We start from the raw sequence: 19,510 nt of genomic DNA, 5'->3' as shown, positions 1-19,510 counted from the left end.
ATTTATTTGTGTTTGTAAAGAGCTCTGAGATCTCAGATAAAAGGTGCTAGAAAAGGGTTAATGGGTGACTAATAAAGCAATATGTTTAATGACTAGTAAGGGCCATTTTATTCTATGTTACACATTGTACCCAGGGGTATTTCTTTTCTTTTTTTCTTCTGATGACAAACTCTTTAGTTTTGAGGGATAATTCTGAAGTATGCTATGAAGACACGGACAGAGTGTGATGGGTTGGTTCTGTGTGTTCAATTTCTGTACACTATGGTGTCCCTTTTGTTCCCAGGAGTGCTGGATTCCCCACTGATCTCCCTGCTCTTCTGGTTTCTGGTCTGCTTCTCCATCATGGCCCTGTTTACCCGGCGCTACGGGGTCAGGCCGCTCCTTCTGGCATTGATCCTGCGATCGATCTATTACCTAGGGATTGGGCTCACTCTGAACATCCTGGGAACTCTCAATGTAAGTTGCTGTGGACGGTGAGTGAAGCTCCCCTAAAACCCAGGCTCAGTTCATGTCAAGTTGCACTCTCAGAAACCATCAGTGGCCTCTGGGCATCACAGCTGACTCCTGCACTCACTAGCGTGCACAGGAAGTCAATGGACTTACAGTGCTGTAACTGTCGTCATTGTACAGTTGAGTTCACCAAGCCAAGCTGGTGTAAAACACAGCACTCACTCACCCTGCCTCCTTGTGATTGTTCCCTAGCTGACCAACAAGATTGTGTTTGTGGTGAGCTTCGTGGGCAACCGGGGGACATTTATCCGGGGCTACAAGGCCATGATCATGGATATGGAGTTTCTCTACCACGTGGCCTACATAGTGACCAGCATCCTAGGGCTCTTCGTACACGAACTCTTCTACAGCATCTTGGTACAGTAAACTCCTGTGTTAGGGAATCATCCACAGCACGGCCACACCCAGGGAGGAGTTGGAAACTTCCTGCGGGAACTTTCAGTACCTGATAATGGGAGTTATAGTAATTCACTGCACTGGCCAATGTGGTTCATGTGGGTCAATCTTTCTGTCTCTTGTGTGTATATGTTGCATCCGTGTCTCTTTCTATCATCTGCCTGTCATCTTGGTCAGCGGGCAAGCAGTGTGATCTGCTGGTTAGCATATGGGATTGCAAGTCCAGACTCCTGCGTTCTGTTTCTGGATTGACTGTTGCATAGAGGTCACGTCTCTTCTGATTCTCAGAGATGTTTAGGAACCTAAGTCCCACTGATTTCAACAGGAGTTAGTTATTTACCTCTTTGTTCTTGGGGCTACTCCCCAGTAAAATGGGGATGTTCCTGAATGGCCCTGTGAAACATAGTCAGTATTTGTTGAGCGCTCTGAGATGCTAGGCTTCAAGGTGCTATAGAAAGGCCAGATGGTATCCCGCAAAGCTTGCTGCTGCATTTCACACCGTGGTAATTAATCGCCATGTGGCACATTTTGTCCTTTTCAGCTCTTTGACTTGATCTACCGTGAAGAAACCTTGTTTAACGTCATCAAAAGTGTGACACGGAATGGACGCTCCATCCTGCTCACTGCCCTCCTGGCTCTCATCCTTGTCTACCTTTTCTCCATTGTGGGCTTTCTCTTCCTGAAAGATGATTTCATCCTGGAAGTGGACCGGCTGCCGGACAACAAGTCCAAAGGTGTCTACACCTGCCTGACTGCACAGCTAGGGGGGTTGTGGTGGAGGGCCTGTGTAGCAATGGGTCATCTTTCAGATTCTGCTTTTGACTCCCTGTGTAATCTTGCACTGGTCACTCCCTGAATCTCTCTCTCAGTTTCCTCATCTGTAAAATGGAGGAATAACACTTCTTTCACAAAAAAAGATGAGAGATGTAATGTTTTAGGGGCCAAAATCCTGGTCCTGCTGAGCTTCTGGGTGGTTGAAGCACAGCAGCTCCCAAAGACTTCCAGGAACTGGCCCTGCAGTCTCTGGACAGGAGATCCAGGAGTTGAGGAGTAAAAGGGAGTGGTGTTTGGGTTCTGGTCAGATGCAATGGAAGCTTCAGGACTGTAGCTGGCCCCTAAAGGGCCCCCGCATTTGAAAACTGAGCAGGGGGTTCACGGTTGAAAGACCTGAGGACATCCTTTCATTGGTCCGGGGGAACTCTGGGCTCAGCATGTGAAGGTAGCATGCTAGACAGTCCTGTCCTCACTCCCTGCAGAGATCAGTGCTGAGGGCATGGCAGTGACTGGAGCTCTCTGACTGGGACTGGTGGGATAAACGGGAATGGGGAACGATGAGGAGAGGGAACCCAACAGAACCTTTCCCAAGTACTCTTTTGAGCTGAAGCTAGGAGATAGGGAAGAAGAGTCCCCAGTCAGAAGACAGGGCTTAGTGCTAAGATAAGTCATTCTTCAGCTAATACCCCGATGAGGACACAGTCTGTTGTGTTTCCAGGTGGCCCCTTGGGGATGCAAAAGAACATGGAGGTTTTTATGGAGTCATGCAGTGGTGACAAAATTAGCTGCTCTACTGTGCCTGACGTGCTGAAAGGTAAATATATCATCAAAATCGCTTACCCTATTAGAACGACTAGTCTGCTTTGATCTGTAAATGTTGTTTTCACTGCTGCTGTAATACACCTTAGCTGCTTACCGGCATTTATATATTATCTCCTCATGATTCATTAAAAGCAACCTGATGAGTGTTGGCTGAAGCTTATCAGCAACCAAGTGTCTGGATGCTGATCTGAACCGTATCCAAGCTATCAAAAATTCTCAAGTCTGCCTAAGTGAGCTGGAAACTTTGGGAGAGCTCAGTCTCCTTCTATATAAATGCCTGACAGGAGACTTAGATTTCCAGGAGACTTCTTGAAGGCAACCTCTTTAATGGTTCCACAGCTTCCAGCCATGATGTTCCCTGTGCTCCTAGACAGGCATGTCACTGAGGCCATAGAAATCGGGACACAGACGAAGGTTGTCCCCTTTCGTTTGTCAGTTAGCTGGGCAAAAATCTAGCCCTTTGAATAGACTTACTTCAAAGCAGTCCACTACCTAACAAGTAGCTAAGCCCTGTCCCTTCAGAGTGAATGTGGCCCATCCAGGGCTCAAATGGTAAGCCAGCGCATTATGGGAAAATAGGGATTTCAGAGGGGGCTTGAGCTATCAGAGCGGATAGGCTGGCTCTGCTCAACCCTTCCAGGTTACCTTGTTAATATGACAGCATCAAGGTGCTGTCCAGATTCCATCTCTCTCTCTTCTGCTGGACAAAGAGGGAATAACCATCTCCTCGTGTTGTGAACAGGCTGAGCAGCAAAATATTCTCCAAGGGAGAGACTCCTTCAGCTAGCTAGAGTGCAAACCACAGTTACTGTAAGAGCATTAGTCAGTCTGATTTTCTGTGGACTCATTCTGCTGCTGGTTCTGGCATATACTGTGACCATCTGCTTCCAGGAGATAAAAGGAGGAAAGAAAAACTCTTTGAGAGACTTCAGAGCTAATGACTCTTTTGTGTCCCGCCTGGCTCATTTGGGTGGACCAGCCTCTACCTGCTCTCTCCTGATTGGTTTATGCTTGTGTTTCAGATGAGGATAACTCAGAGCGTGCCTGTGACACGCTGCTCATGTGCATCGTCACGGTGCTGAACCATGGCCTCAGGAATGGAGGGGGCGTGGGTGACATTCTGCGGAAGCCATCCAAGGATGTGAGTTAACTCAGCACTGTGAGCAAACTCCAGTTGAAGCCAATTCTCTTCTGCAGAGACCTGTCATGTTCACTGCTCTGTGCATCTCCCTCCCTCATCCTTTTTCACGCCTCAGATGCTGCCAGACCAATCTGCCCCACACATCTATGTATACACTGACTTTTCCTTCATTACACCCCCAAGCAATTCTCTCTTCCATCTCCTATGCTTATGTCTCTATCTATGTCATCATTAATACTCCACATTTCCTTCATGACGTGGTATTTAGATCTTAGCCCCTCAGTTGGCCTCCTCCTAGCTTGGCCATAAGCCACTTCTCCAGCTGTAGTAAGGAAGCAGCATGACCTAACTACTATTAAAGCAAAGGGCTGGAAAGGAGAAGTATCGACCTTTGCTCTTGGCTATTTTCGTTCTGTCTTTTGCAGGAGTCCTTGTTCCCTGCTCGGGTTATCTATGACCTCCTCTTCTTCTTCATTGTCATCATCATTGTCCTCAACCTCATATTTGGTGTCATCATAGACACCTTTGCTGATCTGAGGAGCGAGAAGCAAAAGAAGGAAGAAATTCTTAAGACTACGTGTTTCATATGTGGTGAGTGCCAGAACAAAAGACATCACACACACACCCATGGGTCCCAAACAAGGTCCTCATGGATTGTGCCATTGTGTATTCTAGTAGCTGCATATTTTAAGAGTACAAAGAAGGGAAAAACTGGGATTTAACCTTTTTTATGCTTCTTTATTATGTGTAAAGACAACTTATTTTTTTGTGTTGGTTCCTTAGAAATTCAGATCTTGTCCATTCATCCCTATAAGCCCAGTTGGTTAGCAGATATTCACTGCCATCCACAGTGGGCAGCATGTGTTTCTATTGGTGGTACACATTTGCACATGCCTTTGGTGCAAATAACAAAATGTATTCCGCCCATGGATGGAAAAAAGAGGGAACACTGGTCTTGTCTATCCTAGAAGACTCCATGGTTCACTCGAGAACTAGCAGGCTTGACCCATACACCAAGGAAACGAACCTCATTAGTTGAGAGAGGGTTTTTTTTAAAACTTGGACTGTTGCTTTTTGATAAATAGATGTTAGTGAAAACACTCTGGATAAATGTGCTGTTTGGGAAGACAAGCAATCCTGTAGCATCTTGGAGACTAACAAATTTATTTATTAGGTAGTAAGTTTTTGTGGGTAAGACCATCTTCAGAAGTGGGTCTTACCCATGAAAGCTCATTACCTAATAAATAAATTAGGCAGTCTTTAAGGTGCTACACGATTGCCTGTTTTTTGTGAAACTACAGACTAATATGGCTATCCTTTTGAGACTTTGTGAAGAGTTTGTCATTCCAGACTCTTAAATTCTAAACTCAGAAAGCTCTGTCCCCATCTGTGTCACTCAAGAAGTCCTCCCAGAAAAGAAGGGGGTGAGAGAGAAAACAGAATTGACTTTCCAGATACAATAAACTCTTTCATATCTGGCAGCCCTGAAACCAGGAGGTTACTAAATATTCAAATATTCTGGATAATAGAGAGGGATACCTAGCAACATATAAGAGACTACAGAAAAATAAGATTAGATATTAAGAAACAAACAAAAATGTGTGCAGAGTACTTTATTTACCAACCACGTAGTATTGTACACTTATACTGGATTTGCTGATTTGTATTTACTGTCACTATTCTGTACTTACGGAAAACGTAATTAAAATTTACTTATGATTAAAATGCCAGTTGTTTCAGAATTCTGGATGATAGAATGCCGGATTTGTCCTTGGGCCACCTTTTGTGCAGTGAAAAGCATAACAAAAAAGGAAGCAAGCATCCTCCTTATTTTGAGGGGAGAGGGGAATCAAATTATAAATAATAAAAAAGCACACCACAAACCTATTTCTTCCTTCTTTGAAGATGAGTTTTAAGAGAAATCCATTGTGTGGTTTTTATGCAATATAGCTTCAGTATACAGGAAGAGTATTTAGATTCTAAATATAATTAGAAGTTTAGAGTTGGTGTACAGAAAACGTATTTAGGAGCACCTTAAATAGAAGAATTCTAGCCTCACAGCTACATAATTTGTCTAATGCAAATTTGAATGCTTATCATATTAAATGCCACCTAATTATTGAATGTGTTTCCTGAAATTCACACGTAGGATAGGACGCAATTACCCGTACTTCATTTTACACTTTTTTCAATCTCTCTTTTCTCCACTACCTCTTTCAGGTCTTGAAAGGGACAAGTTTGATAACAAGACCGTGTCCTTCGAAGAGCACATTAAATATGAGCACAACATGTGGAACTATTTGTACTTCATTGTGCTGGTGCGAGTGAAGAATAAGACAGACTACACAGGGCCTGAAAGTTACGTAGCACAAATGATAAAGGTGTGTGTGGCCTAGGACAGGGTCTCACACACAGTCACAATGTCTTTCCTCCACAGAAAGCATTTTTTTGCACAATAGGTAGTTGAGAAAAACTTACTTGTTTTAAAAGAAATGTGGATTTTTTTTTTTTTTTTCATTTTGTAAAAACTTCCCAGTTCTCCCTTGTGTGATTACTTCCCATGTGGGCCCGGCTAACCAGGCGCCATCTGGTGGGTATTATATAGTCAACTATGGGATAGTCAAATAAATCCAGGGCTTCCTGAAAAAGCAGAACCAGGAACTGCCTAGTTATCATGAACTCACGACAGCGATGAAGGGTTGGGGAGGATGGCAGGAACGTACAGGCAAGTCTTTTAATGTCCTAGTCAAATGTATGGGCTTGCTTTGTGTCCGGAAGCCTACCGGGAGGGAGGGAGAGCGAGCGTGTGTAAGTTGGAAAAATGAATGAGCTATGAATGAGAATCCAAAGGTACTGACGACTCCAGGCTCTTCAGTGTTTCTGCTAGTCCCTTAGCATACAGTTTATAAGCTTAACCATGCAGTTCTTGTGAATTAGCACGTATGTGTAAATCGGCACATCCCTCCCCCCAATGTTTTCACCATTGCAGAACAAGAACCTGGACTGGTTCCCTCGCATGCGAGCTATGTCTTTGGTCAGCAACGAAGGGGAAGGTGAACAGAACGAGATCCGGAGTCTCCAAGACAAGCTCAACTCCACTATGAAGCTGGTGTCTTACCTCACTTCGCAGCTAAATGAGCTGAAAGAGCAGGTAGTTTAAACAGGGATGCTTCAGAATTGGGGATGACACAGCACAAATCCCAAGCAGTAGAGCAAGATCTGCAATAACTGAAACATGGTTCTAGTGTCATACTCTGCTATGGTAATGTTCAGAGGGAGCCTCAGCCAGCATCAATGAATGCAGCCTCTGGCAGACTTCTGTAATCTGCACAGCTGAGGGGAAAGGATTTGCTGTTCCTCCAATCAAGGTACTTGGCCCAAGTTTCCCTGAATAGCTGTGTTCTTCACCAGCTGCAAGGGGACCTAGCTTGATTTCCTCTCCATCAGTAAACTACATTCTGAAACACAACACACTTGCCTTAATCCTCTCCAAGAGGACCCAAAAGATCATAGGAATATTCATACTGTCTTTGACGCATCCAGCCCCTTATCCCGTGTTCAGACAATGGGCAGTACCAGATGTTTGAGGGACTGAACAGAGCAAGGCAACTTTGAGTGAACCATCCCATGACCCCGCCCAAGCTTCTGGCAGTCACAGAGTACCCAAAGCACAGTGCTGCTAATAGCCAATGATTCATCTATTCTCCATTACCTTAATTATATTTGAACCCATTTATACTTTTAGCCTTCACCGCAGCCCCTGGCAATGAGTTCCACCGGCTGTGAATTGTGTGTGAAGAAATACTCCCTTATGTTTATTTTAAACCTGCTGCCCATTTATTTCAGTGTTCTTGTATTAGAATGCTTCCTTATATATTTCCTTCACACCATTCATAAGCCCGGTTAGTTGTCTCTCTTCTAGGATGAACATCCCAGTCTTTTTAATCTCCCCACTAGTGTTCCTTCTAATTTTTGACATCCCTGGGCAGAATAAATGTTATGTGCTCCAAGGCATGTGCACCACCCATAGAAACACATGCTGCTCACTGTGGGCACTCTGCTAATCTCTCCTGTGCAGCAACCAAAGTGCTCAGCTTACAGGGATCACTGCTTTTCACATATGGAGGCTGTTTCATAGCCCAGCATGCTGTTTAAAGTATGGTTTCCTTTGTCACCTGAATTGAAAACCCCTGGCAAGCACGTGTTTGATCCCAGACTAAGGGATGGGCCTTAGTGTGCAGGAAAAGGAAAAAGAACAGTGTTTCTGACTACTCCATGTTTATTTTGCCAATTCTAGATGACAGAGCAAAGGAAGCGTAGACAACGGTTGGGTTTTGTGGACGTCCAGAACACTTTGAATCACTGAGGCACATGAACACATCACCTTCATCAGCCGCCAAGTACACGTTATCAGCTAATGAGGATGTTTTCACTGGAGTCTGCCTCTAGAGCTTATGTTTGGAAGCTGGACCAAAGCCTAGAAAAGTTACTGCTGTAGTGCTTCAGTGCCAGCCGTTTCCTTCTTGATTACATCTCTGCAAATATCTTGCCCAGCAACAACCGGGAACAACTTACAGATTTCTTCACTGTCCCTGGACCTATGCTTTATCCTAATGCCCTCAAAGGAAGGTAAATTATTTGGGAGGTTAGTTCCTCATTGCAATAACTTTTTATTCTGGAACATGAATTCTCTTTATCTCCATGCACTACACTTTGCTGGCTATGCACCTCCAGCGAGGCTAGCATTAATATTGTTACTAGCAATGATAGGGTTGCAATATTTAACTTATACCAAGTAGTCAGTGGAAAGTTTATAATAGACATGGTACTTTGCAAGCCAGATATCTTGTTCGCTGTATATCACAGCACTGATTTTCCTCCATTTTAAGAATTCCATCTATCACTGGGGTGCAGTAAACTCAACAAGATGTATTGATAGCACAATGCAGCTGGTGAGGATTACAGCAGAGCTGTTGTTTGTGTGACTTGGTATTTTATCTTCTGTGGACTGACATGTGGGCAGTAGTGGGAAATTGCAGGTTTACAGCAGTTCACTGTGAAGAGGTATTCTGTGTTTATTTTCATCTCTGGTGTGATGTTTTACAAACTATATTTTGTTGTTAGTTGTTAGTTCACTAATATGTAAACTGCCTTAATTAAGTTAACACACAAATTAAGTCCTAGTAAATGCTGAGATGAGGTCAAAGACCCTCCTCTCAACACTCTGTTGATATTTATGAAACAGTAGCAGCTAGGGCCATATTAAACAGGGTGCTGTGTAAATACAGGTCCATATTAGTGCTAAAGAAATACAAAGCTCTCTTGTTGCACAGCTTCCATTAAAACCCACAGCTTAGTTTGCTCAAGTTGCAGTCTAGGTCTCATTGCAGATTTCAGATGGTTTTGGTTCTTGACAGAGAAAACTAATCAAATCCATAACAGCAAGAGGCTACTAGTGCTTCCTATAGTCAGATATGTTTTACCTATACATTCTTCCCTCTCCATGGGGCACTGCACTAACAAAGCAGTCCTTAGGCTCCCAGGAGAGACAATGGTGCTTCTACTGAACTATACAGTGCTTTTAAGGATTGCAAATGAGCCACAGTCACTGGAATGATCAGATTTTGAACTTGGATCTGTGGGACTGAGGAGTACAGTAATTAACATCCATTCTTTAAACCGCAGGATGTGCAACCCAATGACACATGACTACCTAACTAAAAGAGGACAACCATATTAAGATTTTAGTGGCTGTGTTACTTCAAGAGTATAACTAAAATTGTCCCAAGTGTGGTTCTGGCACTACTGTGTTCAAATGGTCCAATCTGTCTTGCCCTGACTCTTTCAGCATAGATAGTGTCTCATTTTCCACAAATACAAACACGCTGTCCCCTGTATATTTGTTGGTATTTGTGTATGGAAATGCCAAATTCAGTCCCAGATTTTAGAATAAAATGGAGGATGATCTCCTAGATCTGAATGACAATGCTGTTGCTCAGAGGAATGAACAGCTTTATTCAGCATGAAAATATACAGTGCTTTGGGAATATGTACACAGCAGGGCTGGGAAGAGAGGTGATCATTTTGAGTCCTCTTCAGTGTTCTTGACAGAGAACTTCTCTCGGAGTTTTTGCCATTTACCTTTTTTCATTTCTTCCATCTGTTTCACAGTGTCTACAATGGGGGCAAAAGAGGGAAGGCAGAAAAGCAGATGAGATTTCTGTTTGAGGTTTGGAGAAGTCAGTGTAATATATGTGGGAAGTCTTTCAACCTAAGGAGAGTGTATTTCAGTGCACAGGGGCAGCCCCTTACCATCCCCAATAGTCAGTATTCACATACTGTAGACAGAGTTAGGAGCAGAAGCAGAACAAAGTCACACTGGATTCCTACAATAAAGACACATGTAAAGCATTGCACTGAGGAAGGCTCAATTAGTTGAACACATGCAAAATAGGAAATGACTGTGTAGGAAGGAGTGCTGTGGAAAAAGATCTGGGGGGTCAAAGTGGATCACAACCTAAATATGAGGCAATGGGATAAAACTGTTGCAAAAAAAAAAAAACCCCAAAAAAACCAAACAAGCATTCTGGAATGTATTAGTAGTTGCTAGTAAGATAGGAGAAGTAAAATTTTTGCTCTGTTCCAGGTGACTAGGCCTCAAATGGTGCACTGTGTCCAGTTCTGATTACCATATTTCAAGAAAGAGGTGGACAAACTAATTGAAGTCCAGAGAAAAGCAACAAAAATTCTTAGAAATCATGACCTATTAAGGATGACTGAAAAAAATATGGGTTTAGTCTGGAAAAGAGAAGATTGAGTGGGGATGTGATAATGGTTTCCAAGTACAAAAAAGACTTAAGATCTGAGGATAGGACAAGAAGCAATGAGCTTAAATTGCAGCAAGGAAGGTTTAGGTTGGACATAAATAAAAAGTTCCTGTTGTGGTTAAACACTGGAATAAATCACCTAGAGAGATTGCTGAATCTGCTTCATTGGAGATTTTTAAGAGCAGGTTTGACTAATACCTGTCAGGGAGGTGCCAGATAATACAAAACCCTGCCATGAGTGCAGGGGATTGGACTAGATGACCTCTTGAGGTCCCTTTTGATGCTATAATTACACCTCACCTATGCATTGACTGAGCAGAGTCATGCACAGCTACCCTGTTTTGTCTCTAAAAGGTTCCTTACTACTAAGGAAGCTGCGAAGAACAAAGTTAAATGTATGAGATAACAGCTGACAACTTTTGAAACAAACTGGCTGAATTTTAGCACTCTAAATACAAATGGTGTGGCAGGCATAGCATGAGCTTCTTCAGTGCAGCCCTGCTGCTCAACTTCATGTATGACCTGACCAGGAAGTGTCACTGCCCCAGACCCACGTGTTAATAAACATATGACCAAAAAGCTCATTTTGATTGTTATTTCTTCATGTACGTATGGAGATCCTAAGGTATTCTAAGTCATGGGCACAGTAGTCATACTTTTCATTTATCATTACTAACCACAGGGATTCCCAAAACTAGGTTAGGTAGAGAACTGAAATCTTAAATGTTGAATTTTTTCTTTAATGGGAAGTATCGATTGCAGGAAGTGCCACACACCTAGAGCCATGAGGAATGAAATTCTGTTGATCCCTTGAACCAGGTAACAGCAGTGCAAGCTACAACTGTAAGTATGAATGGGGAACAGTAAATTATAATCAAACAGAGCCTCACAGGCCTGAGTACCTGTTGCCAGGATCAGCCTGCATTCTTCCACTGTCACTCCAGTGAAGCTTGTATCTTTTAGACGTGGGTACTTCTCAAACAAACAAAAAAGAATTCATTCACTCAACAGAACAATTCCTCTGCTTTGCTTATCCTTATCCCAAGTCCTAAGCACAGCCTTATGGTTGAAATACTAGCAGTGCAAAGAATCACAGTGCCACCATGTGGCCTTTTAGGCTCATCTCCAGAAGCAGTTTAGACATGTAAGGAGATGCTTCTGAAATGACAGAACTTTTCAAAGGTTTGTGTTGCTCAAAATGAGTTCAGCTTTGTATTTGTCAGGCCTGATCTACACTAGGGAACAAAGTCGATTCCAGATATGCAATTCTAGCCACACCGTTAGCATAGCTAGATTCCGTGTATCAGAATCTACTTTCTGCCCTAGTGTAGCTCAGGGCTCTTTAGGCTTGCACTGACATCCCTTACGTCACGGAGTACCAGGGACAATGGCTGAGCCCAGAAAGACTGATTTTATCGCTTCTTCACACACAGCAAAATCAAACTCCAAAAGATCGATCATGGCGCATCAAATGCCCTGTAAGCACCAGACAGTCCTATAGACAGCTTAATAATGCTTCTATGATAGCATCACACAGAAGCCTCTCTCTGACTTGTGACCCATTTTTGGGTGCTCTACAGCCACATACAGTGATGTAATCCCTGTACTAAAGAGCTCACCTTGTTTTTATAGAAGTTGGTATGGAGTCTGACTAAACTCTCATACATTTGGTCACAGGTTACAGGATCGGCAATCTGAAAAGACACACAAATATTAGGAAATTCTACTTCTAACCTGCACAACAAATGCTGTTTCTTGTAACAGGCCGTGTGCAAACTGAGAAGAGAACGGAGCACCTTAATCAAACTTAAGAGGCAGGATCTTGCAAAATTACTATTGCTTAAAGGATAAAATCTCTGTGCCTGCTACCTGCTACAAAGCATGCAACCCATTAGTAAAAACGATAAAACTCTGCTTTTAAGAATGTGGTGACTCAAAGGGAACAAAATATTCAACGGTAAAGAAATAGCGCTGACAGTTTTCTCCTCATGCCCATTTGCCACTACTATAATGTGCAATAAATGATCCATCCTTCAGTCTACCAGCCAGATTTTAAAAGGAGTCTTATTAATGAGATAGGGTAATCCATCCATTAGAAAAACTTCAGTCACCTGGTAAGCATATAATGTGGTGATCACCACCAAGCTGAATGGAGGTACTGCAAACAGTGCCATTTTTCTGGATCTACCAGGCAGCCAGTCAGAAAAAAAAATGCAAAAAAAAAAAAAAAGGGACTACTGAAAGAGCACAGCCTAATTTTGACCAACTGCCACAAAACTTCTGAATACAATTGATACTGTAAACTGTACTCAAAAAAAGTACGGTTATTGAATGCATGGGAACTAATAGCCCCCTGTGCTACATTTTAGGCATTTTTCCAGCACTTCTCCCCCCCCCCGCATCCACCCCTTTGGGTAAAGCAGAGTCTGGTATCATCTTGCCATTATTTACAGACTGGACTGAGGTAAAACAGGTTTATGCAGCTAATAACAACTCCACCACCTAATTATAAAATATATTTTTGATGTTAACTAACTGCTAAGCTGCACATACACAGCTGAAGCACAACTAGTACAACCATATTCAGCTACTGCTGAATTCTTAACACACTGGTTTGGTCAGAGCTGTCTGTGCCTTGCATGCAAACTAGTGCAACTTTGAATTTACAGAGCCACTGCAAGCAGAAAAAGCTTTTGGCCCTGAAAACTGCTCAGGTAGGAAATGGGAGCAGGGTTAACAAGAAGAGCAGGCAATTATCGGCAGGTGATAACCCCTTCTTACTACTGAATTGGGCTGAAATCGCTTCTGTTTGTACCAAGCTAGCATATAAAATGAGCAATGCTCACAAACGCCACACTGTACTACCCTTCCCCTGAGCTGAACACACACACACACACACGCAGACTACCAAAACCCAACAACCTAGCATTATTTGACTAGCACTACGTTTCTGCAAAGAGATGCTGCTGTGAGCAAGAAAGAGCAGGCCAATCAGCACAAGACGCGCAGTGAGTGCGGTAACATTTCTGGTTAAAGATTAAACTACATGGGCTCAGCTACACTAGCCCCCCCCCCCACCCCCTTTGAAGGGTGGGGGGCATGTTAACAAGCTGGACTGTTGAATAGCAATGAGGTGCTGCCCTGCCTACTTCTTGCCGCATGAACTTCAAAGTGGCAGCAAGCAGTCCAGCCGTAGGCACTTCAAAGTTTGTGCTGCAAGATTTATGCTAATGAGATGCTGCTCCCTTCATAGCGGGGGTGGGGGGGGGGGGTGGTGCTAGTGTAGATATGAAACCTTTGATACCACTGATGGTGAAAAACGTGGGGTTATGGTCAAGGCAGTCGTGAGATACAGCTCCCTTCTCCTAGCAATGGCCTTTTACTTAATTTTGAAATATTCTATATTGCAGAAGCAGAGCCATGTGGGCTTGAGAACTGATCTACTATATTAGAGACCTAGCAGCGTAACAGCTAAAGAACCAGTCTGGGGCGGGGGGGTTGGTTGGTGTCACTGGGGACAAAAATCCTCCCCTTTCCTCTGATCAAGTCAAGCAGAAGTTTAGTAAAACCCTCTGAGAGGGGCCTGGCTAGCTCAGTTGGTAGAGCATGCAGCCTTTAACCCCCAGGGTCACAGGTTCGAAACTCCACCACTGCTGGTCCTAAGCCCAGATACACAGGAGGACTGAAGCCTGAGCAAAAGCCTGAGCTGAGCAAACTGGAGTTGTGTGCAATGTGGCTCTGGGAGGTGAGTAGACCCAGAGCCAGGCACTAGCTCCCCAAACTCAGTTTCAAAGTTTGCTGACTCCTTCAGACCCCCTCACAGGAGTTTCCCAGCCCCTGTTGGGGCAGCAGCCTGACCCTTAGGCTGCTGCACCTGACAAGAGCAGGGAAACTGACCAGCCCAACAGCACTAGTCAGTTTCTCCCTCTCCTGTGAGAAGTAGTAGGTTAGAACCTGGCTCTCAGCCAGGAACCTCCTGGTTTAAGTGAAACCTATTGTGATTAAGTAGGGAATGTTAGAGAGCACTCTCATTGTTCCTCTCTTGACATACATTCACTTTTAATTAGGCCTAAGCAAGGACCAAATGCAAACTGCCTACTCTAGCATAGGGGTTAGTCACTGCTTGCTGTTAAGATAGTAACACACCTAGTTCAAGTCCCCCCACCCCGCCTGATGAGGAAAAAGGTGCCCCTTCAACCTTACCTACTTACTGAGGCTGTTCCAATTTAATTAAACTACTTACTAGGCCAACTAAAGACCTAGACTCACCTCTAGCCCAGTGGTTAGGCTGCTTACCTAGAACAGGGGAGAGCCTTGTTCGAGTCTACCCTCCACTCCTTAGAAGGGTCTCCTCATTCACAGATGACTGAGGGGGTTTCCCTTTTTAAATCCCCTCATTCATAGGAGCCACTGCCTCCCTAAGAAATGGCTTGATCACTCACCTGTAATGGGGTGATGGTAGTTGGAGAGGGGGTAAACCCTGGGCACTGTGAGAGATCTATCTTCAAGCCCCGGGCTAGAGGGGGGACTTTATCTCCCACAGACCAGGCAGGTGCCATGAGTGATTTGCATCTTTGGTCCTCCTGGGACTCAATTTTTAAATAAATAAATAAATAAAAAAAAAAACCACACACACCAAATACAGAATGAGATGAGACTTGAATCATGGCCTGCACCACCAGAGCTCATTGCCATAACCCATGAACTAAAGATGGGTTCTCATAATTACCTTTTCATTTGACTCCCCATTAATAAAGAGTTTCAACCAAAAAAAAAAACCCAAACCAGCTCCAAGCACCCCCACATACAGCAACTAAAGCACTCACCTGACAGAGCAGCTCTCTCTTCATGCCCTCTCTCATACGATAGAAGAAAAACTGAAGTATTGACATGATCTGGCTGCTAAGTATCACCCTACTTCATCTCCAAACTAACCATTTTTTAAAACCACACCTGAAATGACCCTGCCAGTATTTTAGTAATGACAGTTGCAGTAACTAAAATCTGTAGATCTTACTACACATGAATAAAACAGAAAAACAGACTGTGGTTGGGGTGGGGGGGGTTGGACAGGGGAGACTACAGGGGTTATAGTTAGATCTAAGAAGAAAGCAAGCTGGGCTGGCGGTAGGGTGTGACTGGAGCTGCTGGAGGTGGGGCTGTGAATAGTCAGGGGATACAAAATTAGTATCTGTAGCTACAAAAATTAAAATGATGCACGGGATGGGGGGGGTGTCTGCAGGGGATGAGAGGGAGGAGCTGGGGGTACAAGAGTGATGAGAGGCAGGGCTGGTATGTGAGTGGAGATGTAAGGGGGAGTTAACCTGAGGGCTGCTGTAGGGTCTACAGAGGTCTGAGAGAGGAGCTGGAGTACATGGGGGTGGTTGTGAGACAAAGGGGGATCCGAGAATGGTGCGGGCTGTGAAAAGCAGTGGTTGTGAGCTGAGCTGTAAGGGGCGCGCTGCAGAGGGGGGTGCAGGATGGAGGGAGGAGTTGCAGTATGTGTGTGTGTGGGGGGGGGGGGGGCTGTGAGATGAAGGGCGATCTGAGAGCGGAGGGTGGGACAGGGCTGTGAGAGGCGGTGGCTGAGCTGTACGAGGCAGACGAGCTGGGGGGCTGCAGGGGGGTGCAGGTCGGATGGGAGAGTTACAGAACGTGAGGGGCTGTGAGATGAAGGGGGCTCTGAGAGCGGAGGGTGGGACGGGGCTGTGAGAGGCAGACGAGCTGGGGGGGCTGCAGGTCGGAGGGGAGAGTTACAGAACGTGAGGGGCTGTAAGATGAAGGGGGCTGAGAGAAGCAGACGAGGTGGGGGGCTGCAGAGGGGGTGCAGGTCGGAGGGGAGAGTTACAGAACGTGAGGGGCTGTGAGAGGCAGACGAGCTGGGGGGCTGCAGAGGGGGTGCAGGTCGGAGGGGAGAGTGACAGAACGTGAGGGGCTGTAAGATGAAGGGGGCTGTGAGAGGCAGACGAGCTGGGGGGCTGCAGAAGGGGTGCAGGTCGGAGGGGAGAGTGACAGAACGTGAGGGGCTGTGAGATGAAGGGGGCTCTGAGAGCGGACGGTGGGACGGGGCTGTGAGAGGCAGACGAGCTGGGGGGCTGCAGAGGGGGTGCAGGTCGGAGGGGAGAGTGACAGAACGTGAGGGGCTCTGAGAGGCAGACGAGCTGGGGGGGGCTGCAGGTCGGAGGGGAGAGTGACAGAACGTGAGGGGCTGTGAGATGAAGGCGGCTCTGAGAGCGGAGGGTGGGACGGGGCTCTGAGAGGCAGACGAGGTGGGGTGCAGGTCGGAGGCAGACACTGCAGTCCGTGGGGGCTGCGAGGTGACGGGGGCGCTGGGAACGGGGGCGGGGGGGCTGTGCGGTGGTCAGCCGCGGGGTGGGGGCGTGTGTCTGGCGGGCAGTGCACGAGGTGGGTCGGTGTCAGGGAGGAACTGGGGTGCGGGAGGCGCGGACCGCGGCTGTCCCAACCCCCCGCCCGGGCCCCGCCTCTCACCTGGGTGCTCTCCCCTTCCCGGAAGGCCTGTGCTACCCGCTGCCGCAGGACGGTGCCCAGGTCCCGGCCACGCTTGGTCTCCTCCACCGGCCACTCCTCACAGAGTTTCAGAAACCGCCGGTAACGAGTGGCCGCCATCTTGGAGCTGGGGCGCCCACCCAAGCCCCTCGTGACGCTTAACAGGTCACGTGATGCGGAGACGGCCAGTCAAACTCGTCAATTATTTCACACTACGGAAAGCGAGAGGGGCCGAATCCACGGCGCACGCAGCCTCAGAACGGCCGTTCGGCTTAGCGTCAGTTGCCGCATGCGCAGCATAGTCTAGCGAAGTCATGAGTTTGGGGTTGCATTGAGGGCAGCAGCAGGTGCCTACGCATGCGCTAAAGGCAGTAGCGTCCAACGTTGACACGTGCCCTGAGTCTCTGTGGCTCGGAGCATCTTGATCCCAGGGGAAGGTGAGGTGCAGGGGGCAGAGCCTGCTGCATGCCCCTGACTTACCTCCAGAGCAGGTGCATGCTCATAACTTGGCTCCTTTTCCCTGCGAGCAACAGCATCACAGGGATCTTATCCGCAGGCAGCAGAGGCAGCCAGGCTACAATTAAACCTATGGCACTTGACGAGATTATCCAGCGCGGACAGGCGCCTGCTGGCCACAAACACCCCTGGAATTGTTAAAGAGCAGAAATGCAATATGGCTGTCAAACTACACGCTGAAGCCTATCATCATCCATGGCTTTATAACCCAGCCTGCCATTTGAGAGAGAAAATGCAGGCAAGGCTGTATCCTTTATTGGACCGTTTGCTCGAAGGTCAATGCTGTGAGCACTGCCCTGAGTTTCTCATTGTGTCTCCTCTGAAAGCTTGTAGCCTCCTGTCCACCAACAGAAGTTGATGTGATAAAAGATACAGGCTGTCACTCAGGTTGTCTTTCTCCTATCGTGGGGTGAACAGGGCTACCCTAATGCTGCATTTGGAAGGCTGCTGCTGAACAGTGTTGCTTTGCCACTGATAAAGGCTGCTACCCACTCTACTGCATACAAAGCATTGTGCTGCTGGCACAATGATATGGTGCCTGCTGTGCTGCACACGTGTGCCTGCCAGATTACCTGCTGTGCAGCACAGAATCACTCGTATCAGGTTATTTTCCCTCTAATCTTTTCCAGCCATCTGTGGAATAATTTTATGTGCACTCAGGCAGGGGTGAATGTGCACCACCAGTAGAAACACAAAACCCAGGTGTGGGCATGCTGTTAATCAGCTGGGTGGCACCTAAATGGCCATTTTAAAGCACAGAAAGGCTTAGACAGTTTTTCATCTCCACTCCCATCAGAAGCATACCTCATGCCAGCTGGAGGGCTAAATCCCACCCTGCACTGTACTACTACATAAAGAGGAAAAGGCATAGAGGGAACTTCTTACACCTCTTCTCAAGTAGCCATGGAGCCTGTCTCTCCTGTTGAGGGGAATTGCGAATGCAGCGGCTGCCACTACCATGGCGTGTTCACCGGTCCTAGTGGAGCCCTGTTCACAACATGCAAACACTGCATAAGCAAGCACCGCAATGCAGTGGAAAGCTAGGATACAGCTCTGCCTTCCTCTGCATTTAGGGAACATCCAGAGGAAGAAGTCCCTATGCTCCACAGGTTGCCTCTGTGCTGCTTATGGTCTCCACCCTTCTTGCACCCCTTCAGAGCTGCAAGCTATCGGGGACACACTCCTTTTCAGAGGCAAAACCAAACATCACTGCTGAAGTTAGCCCTTGGCCCTTCCCTATTCCCCTCCCTCATCTGCAAAGCAGGACAGGACACAAGGCTGGAGTTTGCTTCCTCATGCTGCAGCCACAGGTAACTTGTGGTTGCACTCAAGGAGGTTCACTGCCTCCCTGCACCTCTGCCAACATTTTCATTGCCAAATGGGGTACCCCCACATATTCCACTGCCCCACTGAGTGACTGTCCCAGCTCCTCCTCTCCCCCCCAGGAACCAGTCACCCCAACTACAGTGGTGGGGTGAAGAAGACCAGCACATGGTTGTATTGCTCCATCTAGGAAAACAATAAGCAAGGTGGGACTATTACCATTTTTGGAGGGTTATATGTCAATACTGGCAAAATGAAGAGACTCAGCAAAAAAAGAGCAGATGCACATCTTAAAAAACAGCAGTATCTAGGCAAAACCAGAAGGGTGGGGCTAGAATCACAGCTGTACAATTAGGGCAAATGTGGTTGGTACCTTGCCTGCTGCTGTGGCTCTTTGTGGTCATCGGAGACAGCACCATAGGCTAGAAAGAGGAAGCATTGAGAACAACTTCCTTTAGAGAACTTGATTTCTCCTTACCTGCATAAAACACACAAGCTGGGCAGAGAATTTAATTTGCCAGCCGTAATTTTAAGTATTCACCTGCTGCATGCAATAAAGTACACATGGAAGAGTCTCCCTTGAGGGGACATTGAAAATGGGGGACAAATGACTTTTTTAAAGCAATCAGTGCTAAACACAACCCTACCTCCAGGGTGCACAGGAAGTGAGAAATGAGCACATAACAATAAGCAA

The 19,510-nt window shown here is 46.1% G+C and overlaps 2 protein-coding genes across 3 annotated transcripts in view; one reads left to right on the top strand and one right to left on the bottom strand.

The window, feature by feature from the left end:
* ITPR3 (inositol 1,4,5-trisphosphate receptor type 3) overlaps positions 1-8,198 on the top strand; it is a 99,587-nt gene extending 91,389 nt beyond the window's left edge. For both annotated transcript variants that reach the window (XM_074977770.1, XM_074977769.1), the window contains 9 exons: positions 284-456; positions 703-867; positions 1,448-1,640; positions 2,399-2,494; positions 3,525-3,643; positions 4,069-4,234; positions 5,864-6,024; positions 6,633-6,794; positions 7,941-8,198. In XM_074977770.1, the coding sequence (XP_074833871.1) occupies positions 284-456; positions 703-867; positions 1,448-1,640; positions 2,399-2,494; positions 3,525-3,643; positions 4,069-4,234; positions 5,864-6,024; positions 6,633-6,794; positions 7,941-8,009 (1,304 nt within the window). In that variant the 3' untranslated portion in view covers positions 8,010-8,198. The remainder of the gene's footprint in view (positions 1-283; positions 457-702; positions 868-1,447; positions 1,641-2,398; positions 2,495-3,524; positions 3,644-4,068; positions 4,235-5,863; positions 6,025-6,632; positions 6,795-7,940) is intronic.
* A 964-nt stretch (positions 8,199-9,162) lies between these two features.
* UQCC2 (ubiquinol-cytochrome c reductase complex assembly factor 2) lies at positions 9,163-17,131 on the bottom strand. The gene is made up of 4 exons (XM_074977785.1): positions 16,960-17,131; positions 12,090-12,164; positions 11,373-11,442; positions 9,163-9,817 (listed from the first exon to the last, which is right to left on the bottom strand). Exons 1-4 carry the CDS (start codon positions 17,095-17,097, stop codon positions 9,723-9,725), a joined length of 378 nt encoding a protein of 125 aa, XP_074833886.1. The 5' UTR covers positions 17,098-17,131; the 3' UTR covers positions 9,163-9,722.
* Positions 17,132-19,510: the final 2,379 nt, after the last annotated feature.

Source organism: Carettochelys insculpta, chromosome 26 (assembly GCF_033958435.1).
Source record: "Carettochelys insculpta isolate YL-2023 chromosome 26, ASM3395843v1, whole genome shotgun sequence".
NCBI classification, from domain to species: Eukaryota; Metazoa; Chordata; order Testudines; family Carettochelyidae; genus Carettochelys; species Carettochelys insculpta.
Note: the sequence above shows the minus strand (reverse complement) of the source record. Positions and strands in the feature narration are given on the sequence as shown.

Coding starts and splice junctions, on each gene's coding strand:
- UQCC2 (XM_074977785.1), bottom strand. CDS start 17,097: ATGGCGGCCACTCGTTACCGGCGGTTTCTGAAACTCTGTGAGGAGTGG. Junction 11,443..12,089: donor CCAACTTCTATAAAAACAAG/GTGAGCTCTTTA, acceptor TTGTTTGAGAAG/TACCCACGTCTAAAAGATAC. Junction 9,818..11,372: donor CAGGCTGATCCTGGCAACAG/GTACTCAGGCCT, acceptor CCCCCATTGTAG/ACACTGTGAAACAGATGGAA.